We start from the raw sequence: 19581 nt of genomic DNA, 5'->3' as shown, positions 1-19581 counted from the left end.
TATATTTTAGCTGATAGTAAAGAGTAGTAAAAGCTTAAAAAGTCAGCAAAAACCGCATCTTGATATCTTCTTTCAAACCGAAGATATTAGTAAAATTATAATAAATACCAAAAAATAAGCCCTTAATTACCTTACTTTTACAACGCGGTATCAGTAGCCCTCTTGATTATGCCCATTCTAACCTAAAAATAAGATAGAAACAGTTTATTTTAAAATCGACGATATACCAGAATATATCATAATATCAGATGGATTAATAACTAATAATTAAGATATTAATAATAGGAATATATAAACAAGGATAATAGTAAACAAGAAACGATGATTCAGTGAAGTCATGGTAAGCTTTGGAAAAAAGTTGCTTTTGACGTAATAGTATAAACGTCAAATTGTTATTAGATCAACATTTTGATAGTCTTTTTGAAGGGCATTTTGAAAAAGCATTTAAAAGATAAAAAACGCTGCTAAGACTATCAAAATGTTGATCTAATAACAATTTGACGTTTATACTATTACCTACGCGAAAAGCGACTTTTTTCCAAAGCCTACCATGACTTCACTGAATCATCAGTGTTGCCAACCAGAAAACTACGAATATCGCTACGTCACTACACAAATTCCGCTACTCCCCGCTACGGTCGTGTCATTTCTAATTTCACTACAAATCTAGTCTATTTTGGAATTATGATTTATATAGATACCATTTGGCAATTGATTTTTTTCAATATAAAAAAAATTACAGCAAAATAAGCACTTTTATTTTGTAAACATATAAATATAAACAATAAATCACAAATAAATCCTTATCTGGAAAAATGGAAAATAAATCAAAAATATATTTTCTCTTTAAAAGATAAACATACACTTAAATTAACTAACTCTAATCGTGCTCTAATCTGAATCAGACGTGTCAGTGTCACAAACATTTTCTTTGGGGGCGGTGGACCTAGTTGCCTCATTTTTGGTTTTAAATTGGTACATGAACTGATTAAATTTTTGAAAATGGCTTTCGCTAATTGCATAACTCGTGCAGCATTTATTTTTGGTTGCTAAATCAATTTTTACTCTGAGAATATCACTCAGAGTATCAGGTGAAAGGCGATTTCTTTTTTTTGACTTAACATCAGTCATTATTGAAAACACTCTTTCCACGTCCGCGTTGCCGTGAGTTAAAGTAAGGATGATCAGAGCAACTATGCTGATATTTCTAAATAAATGCTCATCGTTAAAATTTTTCATGTCCAACAAAGTTGTCCAGAACGTAATTACATCATCGCATGTTAGACTTTCTTTTTCTTCTTCAGAAAAATATATTTTTATATTATTATATTCAGTTATAGCTTTTACGGGGTCTATTTTATTTTTAAATGTGTTACAAATTTCATCAATATCATGTTTTAGATTTACATTCAGAGCATTTTGCGGTTGTACAAATGTAATATTTTTATAAAATTTATCTTTAGTAGGCAATCTTTTAAATGCTTGGGCAACGGCTACTTGATAAAATTTCAAACACTTAAGTTTAAATTGTTCGTTATCAGCTTTGATACAATCTTTGAGTAAATTCATGGTATTCAAACCCACATTAATTTCTTCCACCGGAAGCAACACATTTGGATCAAATACATTTAATAGATCAAGTTCAACCTCACTCGTATAACAGGAGGGTTTGACAAAGTTTACACATAGTATCTTCACAAATCTTCTACTCTCTACATACATTTTATCTACAAGGACTTTGGAAGACTGAAACATAGCATTAAATGAATTAAAGATCGGAAGAACGTGTTTTAAAAATAGAAGATAAGCTTTGACATAGGGATTTTGCATTTCATTAAATATCATATTGCCTACTTGATTTTTATCTTCAAAGGCAGCTACTCGGAAGACTTCTAAAAGAACATCCCACTGATCAATTAGCCTTTCAACACAATTTGATAGTGCCAACCATCTGGTTTTGCTGGGGCTTATAATTTTAAGTTGAGCTGCCCGCATAAATTGTTGAAATTCTTCTAAAACTGACTGTCTCTTTGGACTTCTAGAAAAATAATTGGAGATATTTTGCAATAATGCTTCTATATTACTTGGCAATTCTTGGCTAGCGGCAGCAGCAATTAAATGAGCCGAGTGACACACACATCCATTTACAACAATATGGTGATTTTCGTTTAAGAGATAAGTCTTAAATGATTCTTTGTTCCCCATCATGACACTGGCGTTATCAGAGCAATAACCCACAATATTATTCACGCTTAAATTAAAATCAGTCAGACATTTTTTAAACAGGGAATAGAGACCTTTTGCTGACCCCTCATCAGCCTTGATGGGAATTAAGTCTAATAATTCGGTTTTGATTTTGTTTTCATAAATATATCTAACTAAAATACACAGGTACCGATAATTGCTGATGTCTGTACTTTCATCTACAAGAATAGAAAAACTGTTATTCTTCAGTTCACCACACAATGCCTCTTTAATTGTAGATGCAAGTACGTTTTTTAAAATGCTTGTGCATTTTGTACGCCTTAATTGCATATTTTTTGCGATTTTCGAATCACTAAAACTTAATTTACAAGTGTCGGTTACATGGTCAATAGAACTAAAACTAAAATTATGAGATGCAGCTAACAAAGTAAATCTGATATCTGCTATTATTAGATTTTTATCTTGTTTAGAAGACTGAAATATTTCAGTAATTGGTCTAGTTATTTGCGTTAAGTTCATATTTTTTAAATGTTTCTGACTTTTCCCATGGCTTAACAAATCACTTCTTTTGGTCCCTAAATTCAACTGGCATACTTTACACTTAGCTTTAGCTGGATCTTCAGTTGGTAGTAGCCATCGCTTAAAAATATCTTCTTCCATCCACTTTCTGGAAAAAAGTTGTTTTCGGCTTTTCTTTTCATCTCTGGCCAGTTCGTGCCTCATTGCCCTTTTCTTTTTCGGAGTAGATGATCCGCTTTTTCCTATATCAGAATCAGATAACTCAGACATATTGCGCCCCTGAAATGAGTGCAAATTATGTAATTTTTTATTGTGGTATTTATGCATATTTAGATATGTATTCTGCTTGAATGCATGTATATATGTATAAATCATATTAGCATACCTTTTTATAATACTAAATACACGTACAACCTACATTGCTTTTGTTTTGTTTACTTTAAAAGATTTTGGGAACCACCGAGAACTAGTAAATAGCGATCAGCGCACTAGAGCCTAGAGCCCTCTACCGCTCCCGGCGCTCTCTAACACATTTTACCTGGCACGCCACAGTGCCGGTTGATTGATTGATTGATAGATGTCGCTGCCTTGTTGATTTGAGTTTTAGTTAATAATAAATAAGATTAATATATAATAAAACACATAACTTCTTACTGCTCATAATACTTATGATAAATAATCTGTTTTAGAATGTTGACGTCATTACACGCGTCTAAGAGAATTAAAATATTCCGCTACGTCTTACTGTCATTTGGTTCCGCCGCCGCTACACCGCTCTTGACGGTAAATTCCGCTATGCGTAGCGGAATTCCGCTACGGTTGGCAACACTGTGAATCATCGTTTCTTGTTCACTATTATTAATATCATAATTATTAGATATTAATACATCTGGTATTATGGTATTTCGTCGATCTTAAAATAAGCTAACTGTTTCTATCTTATTTTTTTGTTAGAATAGGCCTAATCAAGAGGGCTACTGATACTATATTGTAAAAATAAGGTAATTAAGGTCTTACTTTTTGGTATATATTATAATTTTGCTAATATCTTCGGTTTGAAAGAACATATTGTTACGTTTTTCGTCGGTTCCGTGTGGATAGAAAGTCACAATTTATTTAAACACTATTTATTTAACACTAATGAACAAAAATAATAACGATAAAAGACTTATAGAACTATTTACAAACGATTTATAACTAAGAATTTATTTTGAATTTTAGCGCGTCAACTGTATATTTATAACTGCCCTCTCTAGGCCACTGCCGCCGGCTTTTATACCGACAGGTAAAAGAAATCTAGAATAATAGTCCAAGATCGTTAGGCGCATAGAGAAAGGTTTCGAATGTTCTCGTATGTACGCGTCCATTCTAGTGGGTCTCGATTCTTCTCGAACGAATGAATCATTGCGGTGTCTATGCGATGTTAAAGGTCATCCGGGCGGGCCATATTGTGAGGTTAGGTCGAGTCCACACCGGCTCGCAACACTGCCCCCTTCTTAGGCACATGCTCGTCCCAGAGATGTACACGGTGAATGAAGGTATTTGCAAAGCGCTGGCCCCCTGGTACATTGCGAAGTCTGGTAGAAAATAGCAGTCTGACAGTTTTCTCTCCGATCCTCAGCTTTGGGTTGTAGCAGCAAACGAGGGATCTCGATTCCCGTAAATCTGAACAAGACTTCAATCATGTTCCGGATTGTACGCCAACTCAAACCATCGAGTCCACACGCCAGCTTCGGAATGGCTAATCGTGCAATGTTGTTGTTTAGCAGGGCTTCTCTCCAGTTCAATCAGGGTCTTCCATAGATTGAGATAAGTCCGGCTTACTCGAGGACCATTCCTTGGTGACCAGGTAGAAGATGTGCCTTGCTTGACCATGTGCATTGTCGGTTAGCCTCAAGACACTTCCAACCTCTGGATCCTGTCGGCGTAGTTCTCCGACACGCCCAAACTTCTCATTGAACGTCGCAGCGATTCCTCTGGACATCCGCAAATCTCGAGCCACACAATGAGCGGCAGGCGAATAATCAGGAGGCACGGAAAAGAGGTCTCGTTGATCTTCTTTGGTTACACCATAGCGAGCCTTCTCTTTGCTATTGTATCGGGCCATGAAATCGTCAAAGGACATCTCCGAATCAGGGGATCAAAGCTGCAGGTTCTCACGGTCCCAGCACGATCTTCTATTTCGCCTTGGTAGGGGCTCAAACGGTTGAAATGGACTACCCTCAGTTTTCTTTTTGGCAATTTTTCTGATACGGTATACGACGTCATTAATTCTATCCATGACTTCGTATGGCCCTTCCCACGAGGATTGTAGCTTCGGAGATAACCCACGACGTCTCTGCGGGTTATATAGCCACACCAACTTCCTGAAGGTCGGTATCCTCCATGCTCAGCTTTGGATGTCGTAGTGTTCCTTCATTCGGTCACTAGCACTTTGAATATTTAGGCGGACTCTCTGATGAATGTCGTCCATCCTTTGACGTAGTGTGTGGACATAATCTTCTCCGGCGACTTCTTCTCCCGGTCGGCAGCAAATTTCAGATCACAGGGTAGGCGCACTTCCCGTCCCATAACGATGCTGGCTGGAGTTTGCCTGTAGATTCTTGGACGGATGAACGGTAGGCCAACAGGAGGAACAGGTGAAGAAATTTGTCCCAGTCTCTTTGGTGGTCAGAGACTACTTTGGCCAGATAACGGTTGATAGTTCTGTTCATGCGTTCAACCATCCCATCGAGGATTGTGGATGTAGAGCAGTCGTCCTGGTCTTGCGGATGTTCAGGACTTCACAGACGCCTTGGAACAGATTGGACTCAAAGTTTCTTCCCTGATCTGAATGAAACTCCATGGGAACACCAAACCTGCAGATCCATTCTTTAACAAGGGCATCAGCAATCGTGGACGCTTCTTGATTTGGCAACGCGTAGGCCTCGACCCATTTGCTGAAGTAATCCGTTACTACCACAATGTATTTGTTGCCATCGTTCGTCTCCGGGGAAAGGACCAGCCACGTCGATCGCTATTCGTTCGAAGGGACTACCAACATTGTACTGGCGCATAGGGGCTTTACCACGCTTTTGTGGCCCATTAATGGCTGCGCAAATGTCACATTTCTTACACCAGGCCCTCACATCTTCTTTGCAGTTCACCCAGTAGAACCGTTCACGCAGCTTGCTAAGTGTCTTGACAGCGTCAAGATGTCCTCCGCTAGTTCCATTGTGAACTTCCTCCAAGACTTCTGGGACCCTCTTCTTTGGAATGACGATCTGCCTTCTCTTCTTGTCCCTCCGGTCTCTCGATCACACGGCGAAGTAGTCCGTTATCTATTACCAAGGAATTCCACTGGGCCCAGTACGACTTTACGTTCGGCGAATATCTGCCAAACTTCTTCCCACGTTGGTCTTTGGCCTGTGTTTTCCAGTTAATTACTAAACCTAATTCTGGGTCACTGGTTTGGTCATTTGCAAGATCTTCGGGTTGCCAACTATCATTAACCACAGTTGTTCTTAGAGGTTTCACTTCTTTCTCTTCAGCTCGGGAACAATGCTTACAGTCCCTTAGCGCAAGGTCTCCTGGAAAGTGCGTCGGCATTCCGATGGATTGCCCCAGCTCGATGTTCTGTGTCGAAGTCAAATTCTTGTAATCGTTCAAATCCATCTAGCTACCTGCCCTTCCAAGTTCTTAAATTGCAACAGCCATTTCAAACCAGCATGGTCTGTTCTTAACAGAACTTTCTTCCATAGAGATACTTGTAGAAGTGTTCCACTGCTTTAACTACTGCTAAGTAATTCTCGTCTGGTTACACAGTAGTTCCTTTCCGGTTTGACAAAAGGTCTTACTAAAATAACCAATGACTTTTTCTTGACCATCCTGGATCTGAGACAGAACAGCGCCTAACGCAACATTGCTAGCGTCGGTATCCAATATAAAGTTTCCGTTGCCAAGAGGGGTAACTAAGTATGGGCGCACTAGTCAGGGCCTTCTTCAATTTCGGAATGCCTCGTCAGAATCTGAGTCCCAAGAAAAGCGCCTCTCGCCTTCGGTAAAGTCTGGTCAATGGTTTTTGCGATGGTGGCAAAACCCTGTACATAGCGGCTTGATAGTATGTGCATAGTCCCAAAAAGCTTCGTAGTTCATGTTTATCTTTAGGTATCGGCCACTCTTCCACTGTCTTGGTCTTCTGTGGATCTACCGCAACTCCTTGGGAGGGAGACTACATGGCCCAAGTAGTGTACCTTTTCTTGACACAGATGACATTTCTTGGGGCTAAGTTTCAAACCAGAGCTCCCTAGTCGCTTGAAAACTTCTTCCAAATTCTTCAGATGATCGTCAAAAGTTTCCCAACCACTATGATGTCATCCAGGTACACTAAACAGGTAGTCCAGGATAGTCCCTTTAACACAGACTCCATTAGTCTCTCAAAGGTAGCTGGCGCGTTGCACAATCAAAAGGCATGACGGTAAATTGCCACAGTCCGGAGCCCACCGAGAACACTGTCTTCTCTCTGTCTTTCAGGCGCCATGTCGACTTGCCAATATCCACTCTTCAGATCTAACGTAGAGAATATCGTTGACCCGCCAATGTGTCTAGAGTATCGTCTATCCTCGGCAGGGGATAGCTATCCTTCTTGAAAAGTATTATTGAGCTGCCGATAATCAACACAGAACCTGGTGGTACCGTCTCTTTCTTCTTTACTAGTACTACCGGCGATATCCACGGGCTGTTAGATGGTTCGATGACACCCTCTTCTTTCATTTCTCGAAGGATTTTGTCAGCTTCTTCACGTTTGGCGAGCGGAAGTCTTCTCGGATTTTGTTTGATTGGTCGTGCATCTCCGGTGTCAATTTGATGTTGTACTAAATTGGTACGACCTCTATCTCCTGCTTCTCCTTTATCAAACACGTCTTGATACTTGATTATTAGGTTTCTCAATTTTCTACTATTTTCGGGGAGATAATCCTTTAACGTTTACTAACTCCTTCACCATTTTTGTCAGATTTTTGAAGTCGAAACTTTGGAGGCTTCACGCTTCGAATGACTGAGGAGACCGAACAACAGTACCCTAACAGGGGTTCCCTTCTTCAAGGATACAAGAATAATAATTCGTGTTCATTACTCTCACCGAGGAGGTACAGTCTTCTTCGCTCGTAGCAGGGCTTTTCCAACAACGACCCCTTAGCCGATTTCGCTGTCATGGTTCATAGCTCCCAACAGAATAATACTCCCATTATTCATTTTACCTTCCAGGCAACCATCCAAAAATATCTCACAGCGCTCAGGGATCGAAACATCTTCTGCTACCACCACGCTTGAAGCGTCTCCTCACATTTTCGATGTAGAACCACTTCTTCTTCATTTATTTTTCAAAATTCCCTGTTTGAAGTTTAGTTCCAAAACTTTAGTGGTCATAATGTCCATTCCGAGAATAAGTTCATCTTCGATATCTGCTACTAACACTGGATGTTCAAAACTGGTGCTCCCAATAACAAAATTAAGGTTTACTTCTCCATGGACAGCAGCGGAGCCCCCTGTAGCAGTACGTAGTCGCCATTGTGTTGTTTTAACCTTCTTCGATGTTTTAAGAATGTCCGGTCTGATGATAGTTTTCGTCGCACCTGTATCCAACAGCATGGTCCGGAACTCTCCATCAACAAAACCATCCACAAAAATGCTGTTGAATTTGTGTTGTAGCGAGGCGACTTGAGCAGTTTTCGTTGGGGCATGTTGGGTACAGGTCGACGTGTCCTTCATTTCGACCTTTAGTAGTTTTCCGACGCCTCGACGAAGCCGGTTCTTCGTTCTTCTCCTTACAACGGCTTCGCACGTGTCCCACACCTGTCCGCAGTTCCAGCAACGAATCGGTCCCTTCTTGCCCATGTACTGGTCCATTACCTTCCGAACAATCCCTTCCACGGATTCGTCGGAACATTCGTCGATGACCCGTACTCTTCCTAAAGACCGAGAACTTTGTTTCGCGGCCTCAAATTCTAGGGCACGTGCTAAAGCATCCACCAAGTGCGTTGGGTGGGGTAGGAGAAGTGCTTGTCTTGTCTCGTTGTCACGTAAGCCGTCGGAGAATGCCTGTACTGCCAACCGCTCCATAACATTCTCTGGCGTAGCAGGGTACGCAAGGCGAACGAGGCGGGCTACGTCGGCTTCAAACTCCTGCAGAGACTCATTTGACTTTTGAATGCGATTTTTTTAGCTGGGAATGATAGACATGTTCCAAATGAGCTTGGCCGTACCTCATTTCTAAATGTCGTACCAATTGCTGATAATCTCCCTGTTCCGATGGTGACAATGTCTGCAGAATATCAGTCGCATCTCCTCGCAATTGCGACAGTCAAAGCTTGGTAGCCTTTTCAGCGATTGTCCATCCGTTCGCTCTCGCAGCTGACCTCAAACTGGCAAAAATAATTGGCCCAAGCGGTTTTCCGTCAAACTGTGGAGGCTTAATAACTGACTTTGAGATATACTTATTTTCGACTAGTTTCCGGTGCACTCCGATGTTTCTTGACATTTTGGGTGAATTGGCCTTTTTCTATTTCTTGTTTAAAATTTCGATTTTTTATTTACATCGTCCTCAATTTGTGTTATTTTTGTCTTGTAGCTCCGTAGGAATTCTCTATAATCTTTTCTTCTAATTCCTGGAATTTTCTGTTATCTTTTTCTTCTAAATTAAGTATTTTTATTATTAAAGCTGGCCTGTATGTCTTTAGAATTTTCTGCGATCTTAACTCTTCCAAAATATTAATTTTATCACTGATTTTCTCTTCTAAATTAACTTCAAGTTAGTTAATCATTTTTACTATTCAAATTGTTCAAGTTGTCGTTTAAATTGTCTTGTAAATTTTTTCAATGACGAGTCAAGGTCACCTTCAGCTCAAAGCAAAATGTTTCAGGATCCTCACCTTCCACCACCAAAACGTCTCTCAGTCTGGCTTGCAAAATGCTTTTCTTTCCATCTGTCTCGCACTCTCTCTCTTCCAATATGCATTTTCAGTTCCGGACGCTTTCAAGTCTTTCAACAATTTTTTCAGAGCCATGGTCAGTCTTTTTATTCTTCTAGTCTATCACACACGCCACACTTGACACCAATTGTTACGTTTTTCGTCGGTTCCGTGTGGATAGAAAGTCACAATTTATTTAAACACTATTTATTTAACACTAATGAACAAAAATAATAACGATAAAAGAACTATTTACAAACGATTTATAACTAAGAATTTATTTTGAATTTTAGCGCGTCAACTGTATATTTATAACTGCCCTCTCTAGGCCACTGCCGCCGGCTTTTATACCGACAGGTAAAAGAAATCTAGAATAGTCCAAAGATCGTTAGGCGCATAGAGAAGGTTTTCGAATGTTCTCGTATGTACGCGTCCATTCTAGTGGGTCTCGATTCTTCTCGAACGAATGAATCATTGCGGTGTCTATGCGATGTTAAGGTCATCCGAGGGCGGGCCATATTGTGAGGTTAGGTCGAGTCCACACCGGCTCGCAACAATATCAAGATGCGGTTTTCGCTGACTTTTTAAGCTTTTACTACTCTTTATTACCAGCTAAAATAACACATACTATCTTATTTAATTTTTTTGAAAAAACGCGCTATGTTTGTTACATTGTCTGAAAGCGCCCCCTAGCGTCTACGTTCAAAACCTTATTATTCTTATTATGATATAATATTAGAGAACAACGGCATACGGTCGAATCGGCCGCTGCTGGCACGTATACGTAGACGTAAAGAATCTTTTACGTGTATAAAAAATATAAGAAATGCGCATGCGTACGTAAACGTTTACGTGTTTGTAGGCCGATTCGACCGTATGCCGTTGTTCTCTATTATAAAGTAAGAAACGCTTTTTTAAACGAGCCCTCGTTTGTTGGATTCTGATCATCCAGTCCGGAGTTATTATCATATATACATCAAGATATGTATACATATCTATCTATACATAGATACATCAAGTAGTTATGAAATTTTAGTTATGCAATTATTAGCAGATTATTACTACTATCAGAGATACTATTTTTGTTTTGTTTGTTCAGACATGTGTAAATTATCTGTGATTTTTAACTTGAATTAAATATATTATATCTATCGTATATCATATTTATTAAAGGTTAATAATAGAGAAACATATCTACTCAAATTCAATTATATCTTTATTAAGATTTAATAACACAGATAAAACCACAAATTTTAAATTACAAATTTAGAAGTTCAAATTCATATACTTTAAAGCTACATTCTATTTAAAGCACACTAAGCAAATTTATGAAAAATATGCGAAAAATTCGTCAAAAATAAAATTTAACCATATTCTACGTAATATAGAATATAATTGTAATATGCAATTATATCCTCAAAAAAATCTTGTCCTGTATCAAAATACAATTTTATTACATTTCTACACTCAGATGCAAAAAAACGCAACGGAGAAATTTTTGATCAAATTTAAAGTGTTATATGTATTTTTGTTATTTTTAGCCCTATTTTCATAATTTTTTTACTAAGCTGCATATAATTATACAGGGTTGTTCACCACATACGACACGGAGTATTGTAGCTAAACGACTAGATTTTTACAAATTGTAAGTTTTGGGTTCCTTGAAGGACTATTAGAGTTACAATTTAAAAATATTTTTACAAGATACAGAGTGTCCCAAATAAATAAAAAATATCAAAGTTGTATTTTTTTAAATGGAACACCCTATATATTATTACATTTTTAGTTTGTACGATTAAAATAAAAGTAAATTTTATTATGGTTTATTACACTTAAACCTTACCGTTTTTGAAATATTTTCAATTTTGTGAAATTGCAGTATAAATTTTAAAGCTTCATTTTTCCGAGGGTATCAAAGTTTTTAATACTAAATATTTACTGAAGTTTATTTATTGATCAGTTATTGTGTTGCAATAATAAAAACTTTACTACCTTAAACAGAGTGTCTAAAAATTTATTTTAAATAATTACTAGCTTTAAACGGCAATAACTTGTTTAATTTAAATGTAACACCCTGTATATTTTATGAGAATCAGATGCACAATTTAATTGTCTATCAAATTGTATTATACCATTTTTTACCTATCTCTTCAAGTTTCCGTAGAAAATGCATTTTCTTGTAATTTAGAACTCATTTATATACTGACATTTTAGATTATTTTTAAAGATATACCAAATTTTTAAAGAGTACAGATACTAATATTGTCGATATAGTTCGTTTATTTCATTAAAAAATAAAAAAAACTGTTTAAATATTTGTTAAAGAGAACCAATTAATATGATTCCAGTATTCAAACTACATTAATTGACTGTTTGCGTTGATTAGTAATAATTGCTACAAATACTAAAAAACTGAATTATGTATGTGTATTAAACAGTGTGGTAAAAAGTAACACCTTAACAATGATATTTAATTTTTTGACAAATGCTTATTTATAACAACAGAGACGTTCATTTTCATAACTTATTATTATATTGATTTCTGATTCAAATCCACATTTATTTAGAATAATTTATTAACGAACACAATTAAGTATGTAGTTAATTAGTATTTGGGCGGAAATACTGGTGGTATATTTAATTACTGGTATATATATATATATCTTTTATAAAGATTTAAATCATTTCTTTTTGCATACAAATGGGCTAGTAATATTATCGTTTTTCTAAAAACGATAATATTACTAGCCTGTACATTTTGTACATTTGTTGTTTTAAAAACAATCTAAAATGTCAATATTCCATGAGTATATTGATAAATGAGGTCTAAATTATAAGAAAATGCATTTTCTACGAAAACTTGAAGGAATAGGTAAGAAGTGGTATAATACAATTTGATAGACAATTAAATTGTGCATCTGATTCTCATAAAATATACAGGGTGTTAATTAAATAAGTTATTGCCGTTTAAAGCTAGTAATTATTTAAAATAAAATATTTTTTTAGACACTCTGTATAAGGTAGTATAATTTTTATTATTGCAACACAATAACTGATCAATAAATAAACTTCAGTAAATATTTAGTATTAAAAACTTTGATATCCTCGGAGAAATGAAGCCTTAAAATTTATACTGCAATTTCGCAAAATTGAAAATATTTCAAAAACGGTAAGGTTTAAGTGTAATAAACCTTAATCAAATTTACCTTTATTTTAATCGTAGAAACTAAAAATGCAATAATATACAGGGTGTTCCATTTAAAAAAATGCAATTTTGATATTTTTATTTATTTGGGACACTCTGTATCTTGTAAAAATATATTTAAATTGTAGCTCTAATGGTCCTTCAAAAAACCCAAAACTTACAATTTGTAAAAATCTAATCGTTTAGCTACAATACTCCGTGTCGTATGTGGTGAACAACCCTGTATATTGTATTATATAGTACACAATAATCACCAAAGCCGCCTTGTCATACTAAAAAATAACTTAAAAAAAATGATAATTAAAAAAATTGCAAATTGTTGATGGCAAGTTCATTTTGTTCTTAAAAATTTACCAAGGCATGTATTGACATGATCCAAAAAACAAAATGCTCAGGAGACATCGTTCAGACTTTAAAATTATATTATCGGAAAATTTACACACGAAATTATTGCATAGGGTGTTTTAAAGTTAAGGTAAAAAAACAACCACTCAATTAATGCTGTATAATATGCCAAATACCTACTAAAGTTTATAAAAAACTGAGTTTACGAATTTAAGTTGATATAATTATTATACACTTGCTAAAAAAATTATGAAAATAGGGCTAAAATAACAAAAATATAACACTTAAAATTTGAGCAAAAAATTCTCCGTAGCGTTTTTTTGCATCTGAGTGTATAAGATATTTGCATTCTTAAAGCTCTATAGAATTAGCCTCAAACTATTTAACATATAAAGCTATATATTGATTAGAATTATATAAAGTTATTAAATCTTCCTATGAGTAACATAGGAATAACATCATTACAATTTATTTCAGCCCATTTGCTAACTCTATTGAAGCTTTACTGATATCTAACTTTTTAATATGAGAGGGTAAATGATCTCTAACTATAAATCTTTTGTCCGACGATTCTGTAATTTTTTTCAAATAACCAAACCAGTAAATAACTAATCCAGGTCCAAACCTAAAAATATATTTTTTTTTTGAATAATTTTTTTAAAAAGTTCCTTCACCAAAATGTCAAGATAAAATAGCGATACAACCTTTAATAAATTTATTAATGTTATACCAATTATTACCTGTTCCAATAGCTTAAATACTGGTTCTTAGTATAATCTCTGTGCAGTTCTTCATCAGCAAACAAAGCTTTACTTTCTATCCAATTAATCACAAAACCATCGATAGCTACAGGAACCTCTAACTTTAAATCTGGTGTTTTGTCGTACCCAAATTTTCTCAGGTATTCCTCATCACGAAAAGTTAAGCCCAATGCCATAGCATCCTTATGAAGACGAATTTCGTACTGTTGTCCTAATGACCTAATAAAAAAAGAATAATACAGTATATCCATTATATTTTTTCAAAAGAGACTTACATTTTCATAGCATCTGCTAATGGGCTATAGAGATTATCAAACACAGTACACTAAAACAAAAAGGAATACGTTTAAAATGGAAAACAACATACATATGAACCTAATAATAACTTACCAGAAATACCTCATATGCTAAATCAGAATCAGGGATCATATAAGTGTTTTTTAAATATTTGTTTACATTTATTTGAGCCTCCCGAGCCTCCTTTTTATCCTGTTGAGTTTTCTCTGTTTCCTGGTCATCGAAATATTTCTGTAAAATCAGTTTAGCCATTAAACAAGGAGCAATATCAAAAAGCTCCGACAATTTGACTAAAATACCGGGTCTTTCTTGATTCTCTACACCTTTACGAAACAAGTCCCAATATCGATTTCGATTATTTTGACTTTTGCCGTAATTACTTTTCATTCGGCGTTGATACTCCACACTTAAAATGCTATATAAAGTGTTTGTGTTAAGACTAAAAATAAAAATTTTGGTTTGTTACAGTACTAAAATATAAAATATAGTTCAATACTTAGGGAATGTTTCTTGTAGTTTCTTTGCACAGTTTCTTGTAAGTCCACTAAAATGTCTGATAACAGTAACAATATCGTTGTATAAAGTAATATCCATTTTTAAAGATTAATATCACAAAATGGAAAAGGATTAAATTAGATTTCAAATATCGTATTCCGCCAAAAGTAAACAGAAAAATCAACAAATTTTTCTAGGTTAGCTTCCGCCTGTCAACTAAAACCATAGTTGCCAGGTCAAGCGAATTTTTGGAAAGAGTCTGAGTTTTTATAGAAAAGTGATGCTGAGGAAAATTTGTAGAAACAAATAAACTTTAGAAAACATATTTTTATACAAGATTTAATGAAAATTTAATTTGAAATTTTCAAATTTGGAATCTGTAATTGTATTGGAAGAAAAAAGCTTCTAAACGATATTCATTAATAATAATATTAAAAGTTGTTTCTTTAATTTATTTGAGATATGTATAAACTATAGTGATGGGCAAAACTGTTATTTTTTAGATAACAGTTGAAACTATTATAGTTATTTATAAAAAACAGCTTAAAATAACAGCTTAAAAATAACAGGTTTCTTTATTTTATTGCTAAATATCTGAAAGAGTATGAAGCGGTCGCCGCCAGGCGTATTAACGCAGTTGCAAGTTGCTACAATGACATGCTCGGTGGTAGTATTTCCAGGGTGTCTAAAAATTTCTAAATATCGATTGTTATCTAAAATACCTCTCTAAAAACGGTCGTTGTTTACAAATAAGCGCTGTTTACAAATTGCGATATAAAAAAGCCAAAATTCCGCCACTCGTCTATACGTATACATTCCGATCTACCTACGCCTTGCCCCTCGATCGGCGTAGATCCTGAATTGCGTAGCAGTGTACAGGGTGCATCTCACTCGACGGGCAAGAAGCTCTTAGTTATAATTTTACCATTTGTGGTCAAAAAATAGCAATATAAGAAAATGTGTAGTATATTCTTCATAAGTAAACCAACTATACACTAGAGTTCGAATTAATTTTACACTTAAACTAGCGTGTACCCGCGACTTCGTTCGCGTCGAATTAATAATTTGTAATGGTGATGATAAAGCAAAGCAAGAATTTCTATTGACATACAAACTGGATAAAATTTTCTCACATTTGCCAAAAATAAGCTTTAAACGTCGAGCAGTTTAAGCAGAATCGTGGTTAATCAATTACTCAACTTTTTGGAACACCCTGTATTATTTTTTAAAAAATTTCAAAATATGTAAAAAAACAAAATAAATTATGCGTGTCCAAGCGTTTTCCCGAAAGACTAACCGTTTTTTAAATAACAAATATTGTAATATTTGAGGGGCGTTTTCACCCTCTTGGAATTTAAGATTCGAGAAACCCCTCCTTATCGAACCTCAACCCCACAGTCAATCCGTTTGCCAAAAATCAGCTTTAAACGTCAAGCAGTTTAAGCAGAATCGTGATTACTCAATGGTCACATTTTATGAAACACCCTGTATATATTTTTAAAAAATCTTAAAATATGTAAAACAACGAAATAAAATATACGTGTTTAAGAGTTTTTCCGGAAAACTCACCGGTTTTTAAATAAAAAATATTCTAATATTTGAGGGTGGTTTCACCCCCTTTGAATTCGAGTTTCGAAAAATCCCTTCTTATCGAACCTCTACACCCTAAAGTCAATCCGTTTTCCAAAAATCAGCTTTTTACGTCAAGGGCTTTAAGCAGGATCGTGATTAATCAATGACCAGATTTTTCAAAACACCCTGTATACATTTTTAAAAAATCTTAAAATATTATTCTGAAAATTTTTCAGAATAAATAAATACCTAAATATTGAAACTTAATAACGTACTGAAACATACAGCGCCATAATATCTCGACCTCCGCCCGTTATGCTCGTAACAGGTTGAAAAACAATATATCTAAAACAACTGATGCGTTATTCTCCAACCTGTTTCGAACTTCCATCGACAATCGACCGATGCAGCAGCCTTCCTTTCCCACTCCTGTTATCTCGACCGCCAGGCGTTATGCCCGCAACTGTTTCAAAAAACCTGCTTCTTTTATATCCTATTATTTTTAAGCTGTTATAAGCGCAATACGACCGTCGACGGGATCGACCGAAGCAGCTACGTTCGCCGTAGCGCATTCCCCACTCCGTTGTCCGTTGTCTCGCCGCCTGTATCGATGGTTGACGAAATAACAGGTTTTCCATCCATACTAGTTGTTTTTTGGAATTGCTTCGAGCAGCATAGAATTTCGGGGCGGTGCAGAGCGCCGACTTCGTTTTTCGTTTCACGAGCGGCCGATCTCTACGTGTCGTTATTTTATATCTGTTATTTTTTAGAAGCAGTAACGGTTGCGTTATGTTATTTCTAAATAATTGTTATAAAATAACAGATAGTTAAATAACAACCCATCACTAATAAACTAAATTTTTAACTAACTATTACGAATTATTGTTCTAATTACTGACATTATTGATAATATGGCATTAAAGTTAGTTATTTTTGTGTCAACAAAAGAATTATTATTATTAATTAATCACAGATTTAAGAAATTTGCAAAATTTGATCTGGCAATGCCGACCACAACCACAGTAGCGCACGTGCAATGGAAGACCACAATTTAAATTAGCCGATTGCCGTTTTGAAAGGTTTTTTGAAATAAATTAGCAATAACTGTCAATCAATATAAATCAATCTAATTATGCTGTCGAGTCAAAAATATATTTCGAGAAATCCATACGTCCGATCAAGTTTAATCAACTTTTATTGCAGTGATAAGAAAAAAGACAAAGCCGATCTCCTAAAATCCACTGAAGTAATAACTGAAAATTACGACCAATGTTCCGAATTTGAGGACAAAGTATTAAGGCAAGTTTTCATAGAAAAAGGAAAAGAGGCCGTCCTCCAGAGTAATTTATCCAAAGAATGCAGAACGCTATTTAATGCGCCTTTGAACAAGATCCGTCTTGGCAAGAACGTTTCCATACATTTGGAACAGATACCAATAAACAAGGAACGAGAATGTATAAATTGGGAAACGTATAATTTTGATCAACTGCAAGGGAAACTGTTAGAGCCAGGTACGTGTACTACTGTCACCACTATTAATCCGCCGACAATCGAGGTGAAAGAAAACTTGGTAATTGAAAATAAGAAAATTGAAAAACAACCATCTGGAGGTGGTGGTGGTAATAATACTGGAGCACTAATGATAAACAGACCTATCAGACAAGAACCAGGAAAAGTAAGTTTTCTTTTAAATTAACTAATTAATATTTTATATAATAAATCAAAAACTATCTATATGTATAGGGGGGCCAAACTTTATATAATTTGATGGACGTCTCTATACTATAATAATAAAGTGCTTGTAATATAACCACAGCCTATTCAGTACAAGCCGGCCAACTTATAGTTTTTTATATCGATTTTTTCTTTGCTTAAAAAACGATCGATTCTGACGTCTCTTCTATATTTCTGACTACGCGCATGTACAGAGTGTCCCACTAAGAATAGCTCTCGGCTGTATCCCGGAAAATATTAGTCGTAGAGTTTGCGGAAAAAAATATTTATAACTAAAGAGAGCATGAGAAATTGCTGGAAATTATTTTCAAGTTTGTAGAGCGGCCAAGAGGGCGCAACTGCTATTAAAAATAAGAAAAAGGAGTTTTTACACAATTTTGCCGAAATAACGGATACCTACTATAAATAATAGATTCATAATCTTCAATAATTTTTGCATATTTTTTGTTGGAACCATTTCCTCTCAGTTAAATTAAAGTGGTGGGGGAAGGTTAGATCTGTTTTTATTTAAATATTAATAACTCCGGACTGGTTGATCGGAATCCAACAAGTGAGGGCTCGTTTAAAAGAGGGTTTCTTACTCTATATTATACCATATAAACAATAAAAATAAGCTTTTCAACGTAGACGCTAGGGGGCGCCGTCTTACAATTTAACAAACATTACGCGTTTTTTCGAAAAAGTTAAATGCGATAGTATACGTAATTTTAGCTGATAATAAAGAGTAATAAAAGTTTAAAAATTCAGCGAAAACCGCATCTTGATATCTTTTCTCAAACCAAAGTTATTAGCAAAATTATAATAAATACGAAAAAATAAGCCCTTCTAACACACTAGCCTTCTTTATTATGACCATACTAATACAAAATAAGATAGAAAAGATTATTTCATTCAAAAAATCGATAATGTACCAAAATACCATAATACAGGTGTATTAATATCTAATACCTAATTAAGATATCAATGAGAGTGACTAAGAAATGACCCCGGTAGGCTTTGGAAAAAAGTTGCTTTTAAAGAGATAGTTTAAACTCAAAATATTATTATATCAACAATTTGATAGTCTCAGCAGCGTTTTTTATCTTTTAATTGCTTTTCTAAAAATGTCTTTCTTCAACAGAGAAGAAACGCTGTTAAGACTATCAAAATGTTGATTGAATAACTCTTTGACGTTTATACTAATACGTCAAAAGCATCTTTTTTCCAAAGCCTACCATGACTTCACTGAGGCGTCGTTTTTTATTCACTGTCATTGATATCTTAATTACACAAGTATACACGGTTTTGGACCTGAGCAACTAAAAGCAATTTCTAAGATAATTTTTGGAGCTGAATCCAAATCAGCAGTCCATTTTTTAAGATTGGTTCTAGTTTTCGAAATATTCAATAAATTCATTATTAATGGTCATTTATTGAATTAAACGATATAACTGAAACAAATAGAGTTAACTGAATTTTATACTGTTTGGGATCGCTCTTGTTTGATTAGGTCCACCCATAG

At 35.2% G+C, this 19581-nt stretch overlaps 3 protein-coding genes across 3 annotated transcripts in view; 1 reads left to right on the top strand and 2 right to left on the bottom strand.

The window, feature by feature from the left end:
- Positions 1–581: 581 nt before the first annotated feature.
- On the bottom strand, positions 582–3545 carry LOC115887225 (protein FAM200A-like). The gene is made up of 2 exons (XM_030906590.1): positions 3110–3545; positions 582–3003 (listed from the first exon to the last, which is right to left on the bottom strand). Exon 2 carries the CDS (start codon positions 2992–2994, stop codon positions 892–894), a length of 2103 nt encoding a protein of 700 aa, XP_030762450.1. The 5' UTR covers positions 2995–3003; positions 3110–3545; the 3' UTR covers positions 582–891.
- A 9921-nt stretch (positions 3546–13466) lies between these two features.
- LOC115887216 (uncharacterized protein C15orf41) lies at positions 13467–14976 on the bottom strand. Its single transcript, XM_030906583.1, has 5 exons — positions 14776–14976; positions 14373–14718; positions 14258–14307; positions 13962–14201; positions 13467–13846 (listed from the first exon to the last, which is right to left on the bottom strand). Exons 1-5 carry the CDS (start codon positions 14871–14873, stop codon positions 13690–13692), a joined length of 891 nt encoding a protein of 296 aa, XP_030762443.1. The 5' UTR covers positions 14874–14976; the 3' UTR covers positions 13467–13689.
- A 2394-nt stretch (positions 14977–17370) lies between these two features.
- LOC115887226 (ATP synthase subunit b, mitochondrial-like) overlaps positions 17371–19581 on the top strand; it is a 28543-nt gene continuing 26332 nt past the window's right edge. The window contains exon 1 of the mRNA XM_030906591.1: positions 17371–18021. Within this exon, the coding sequence (XP_030762451.1) occupies positions 17479–18021 (543 nt within the window). The 5' untranslated portion in view covers positions 17371–17478. The remainder of the gene's footprint in view (positions 18022–19581) is intronic.

Source organism: Sitophilus oryzae, unplaced genomic scaffold (assembly GCF_002938485.1).
Source record: "Sitophilus oryzae breed Bouriz unplaced genomic scaffold, Soryzae_2.0 scaffold_556_pilon_pilon, whole genome shotgun sequence".
NCBI lineage: Eukaryota > Metazoa > Arthropoda > Insecta > Coleoptera > Curculionidae > Sitophilus > Sitophilus oryzae.
The sequence above is the reverse complement of the archived record's forward strand: the minus strand, read 5'-3'. Positions and strand labels throughout refer to the sequence as shown.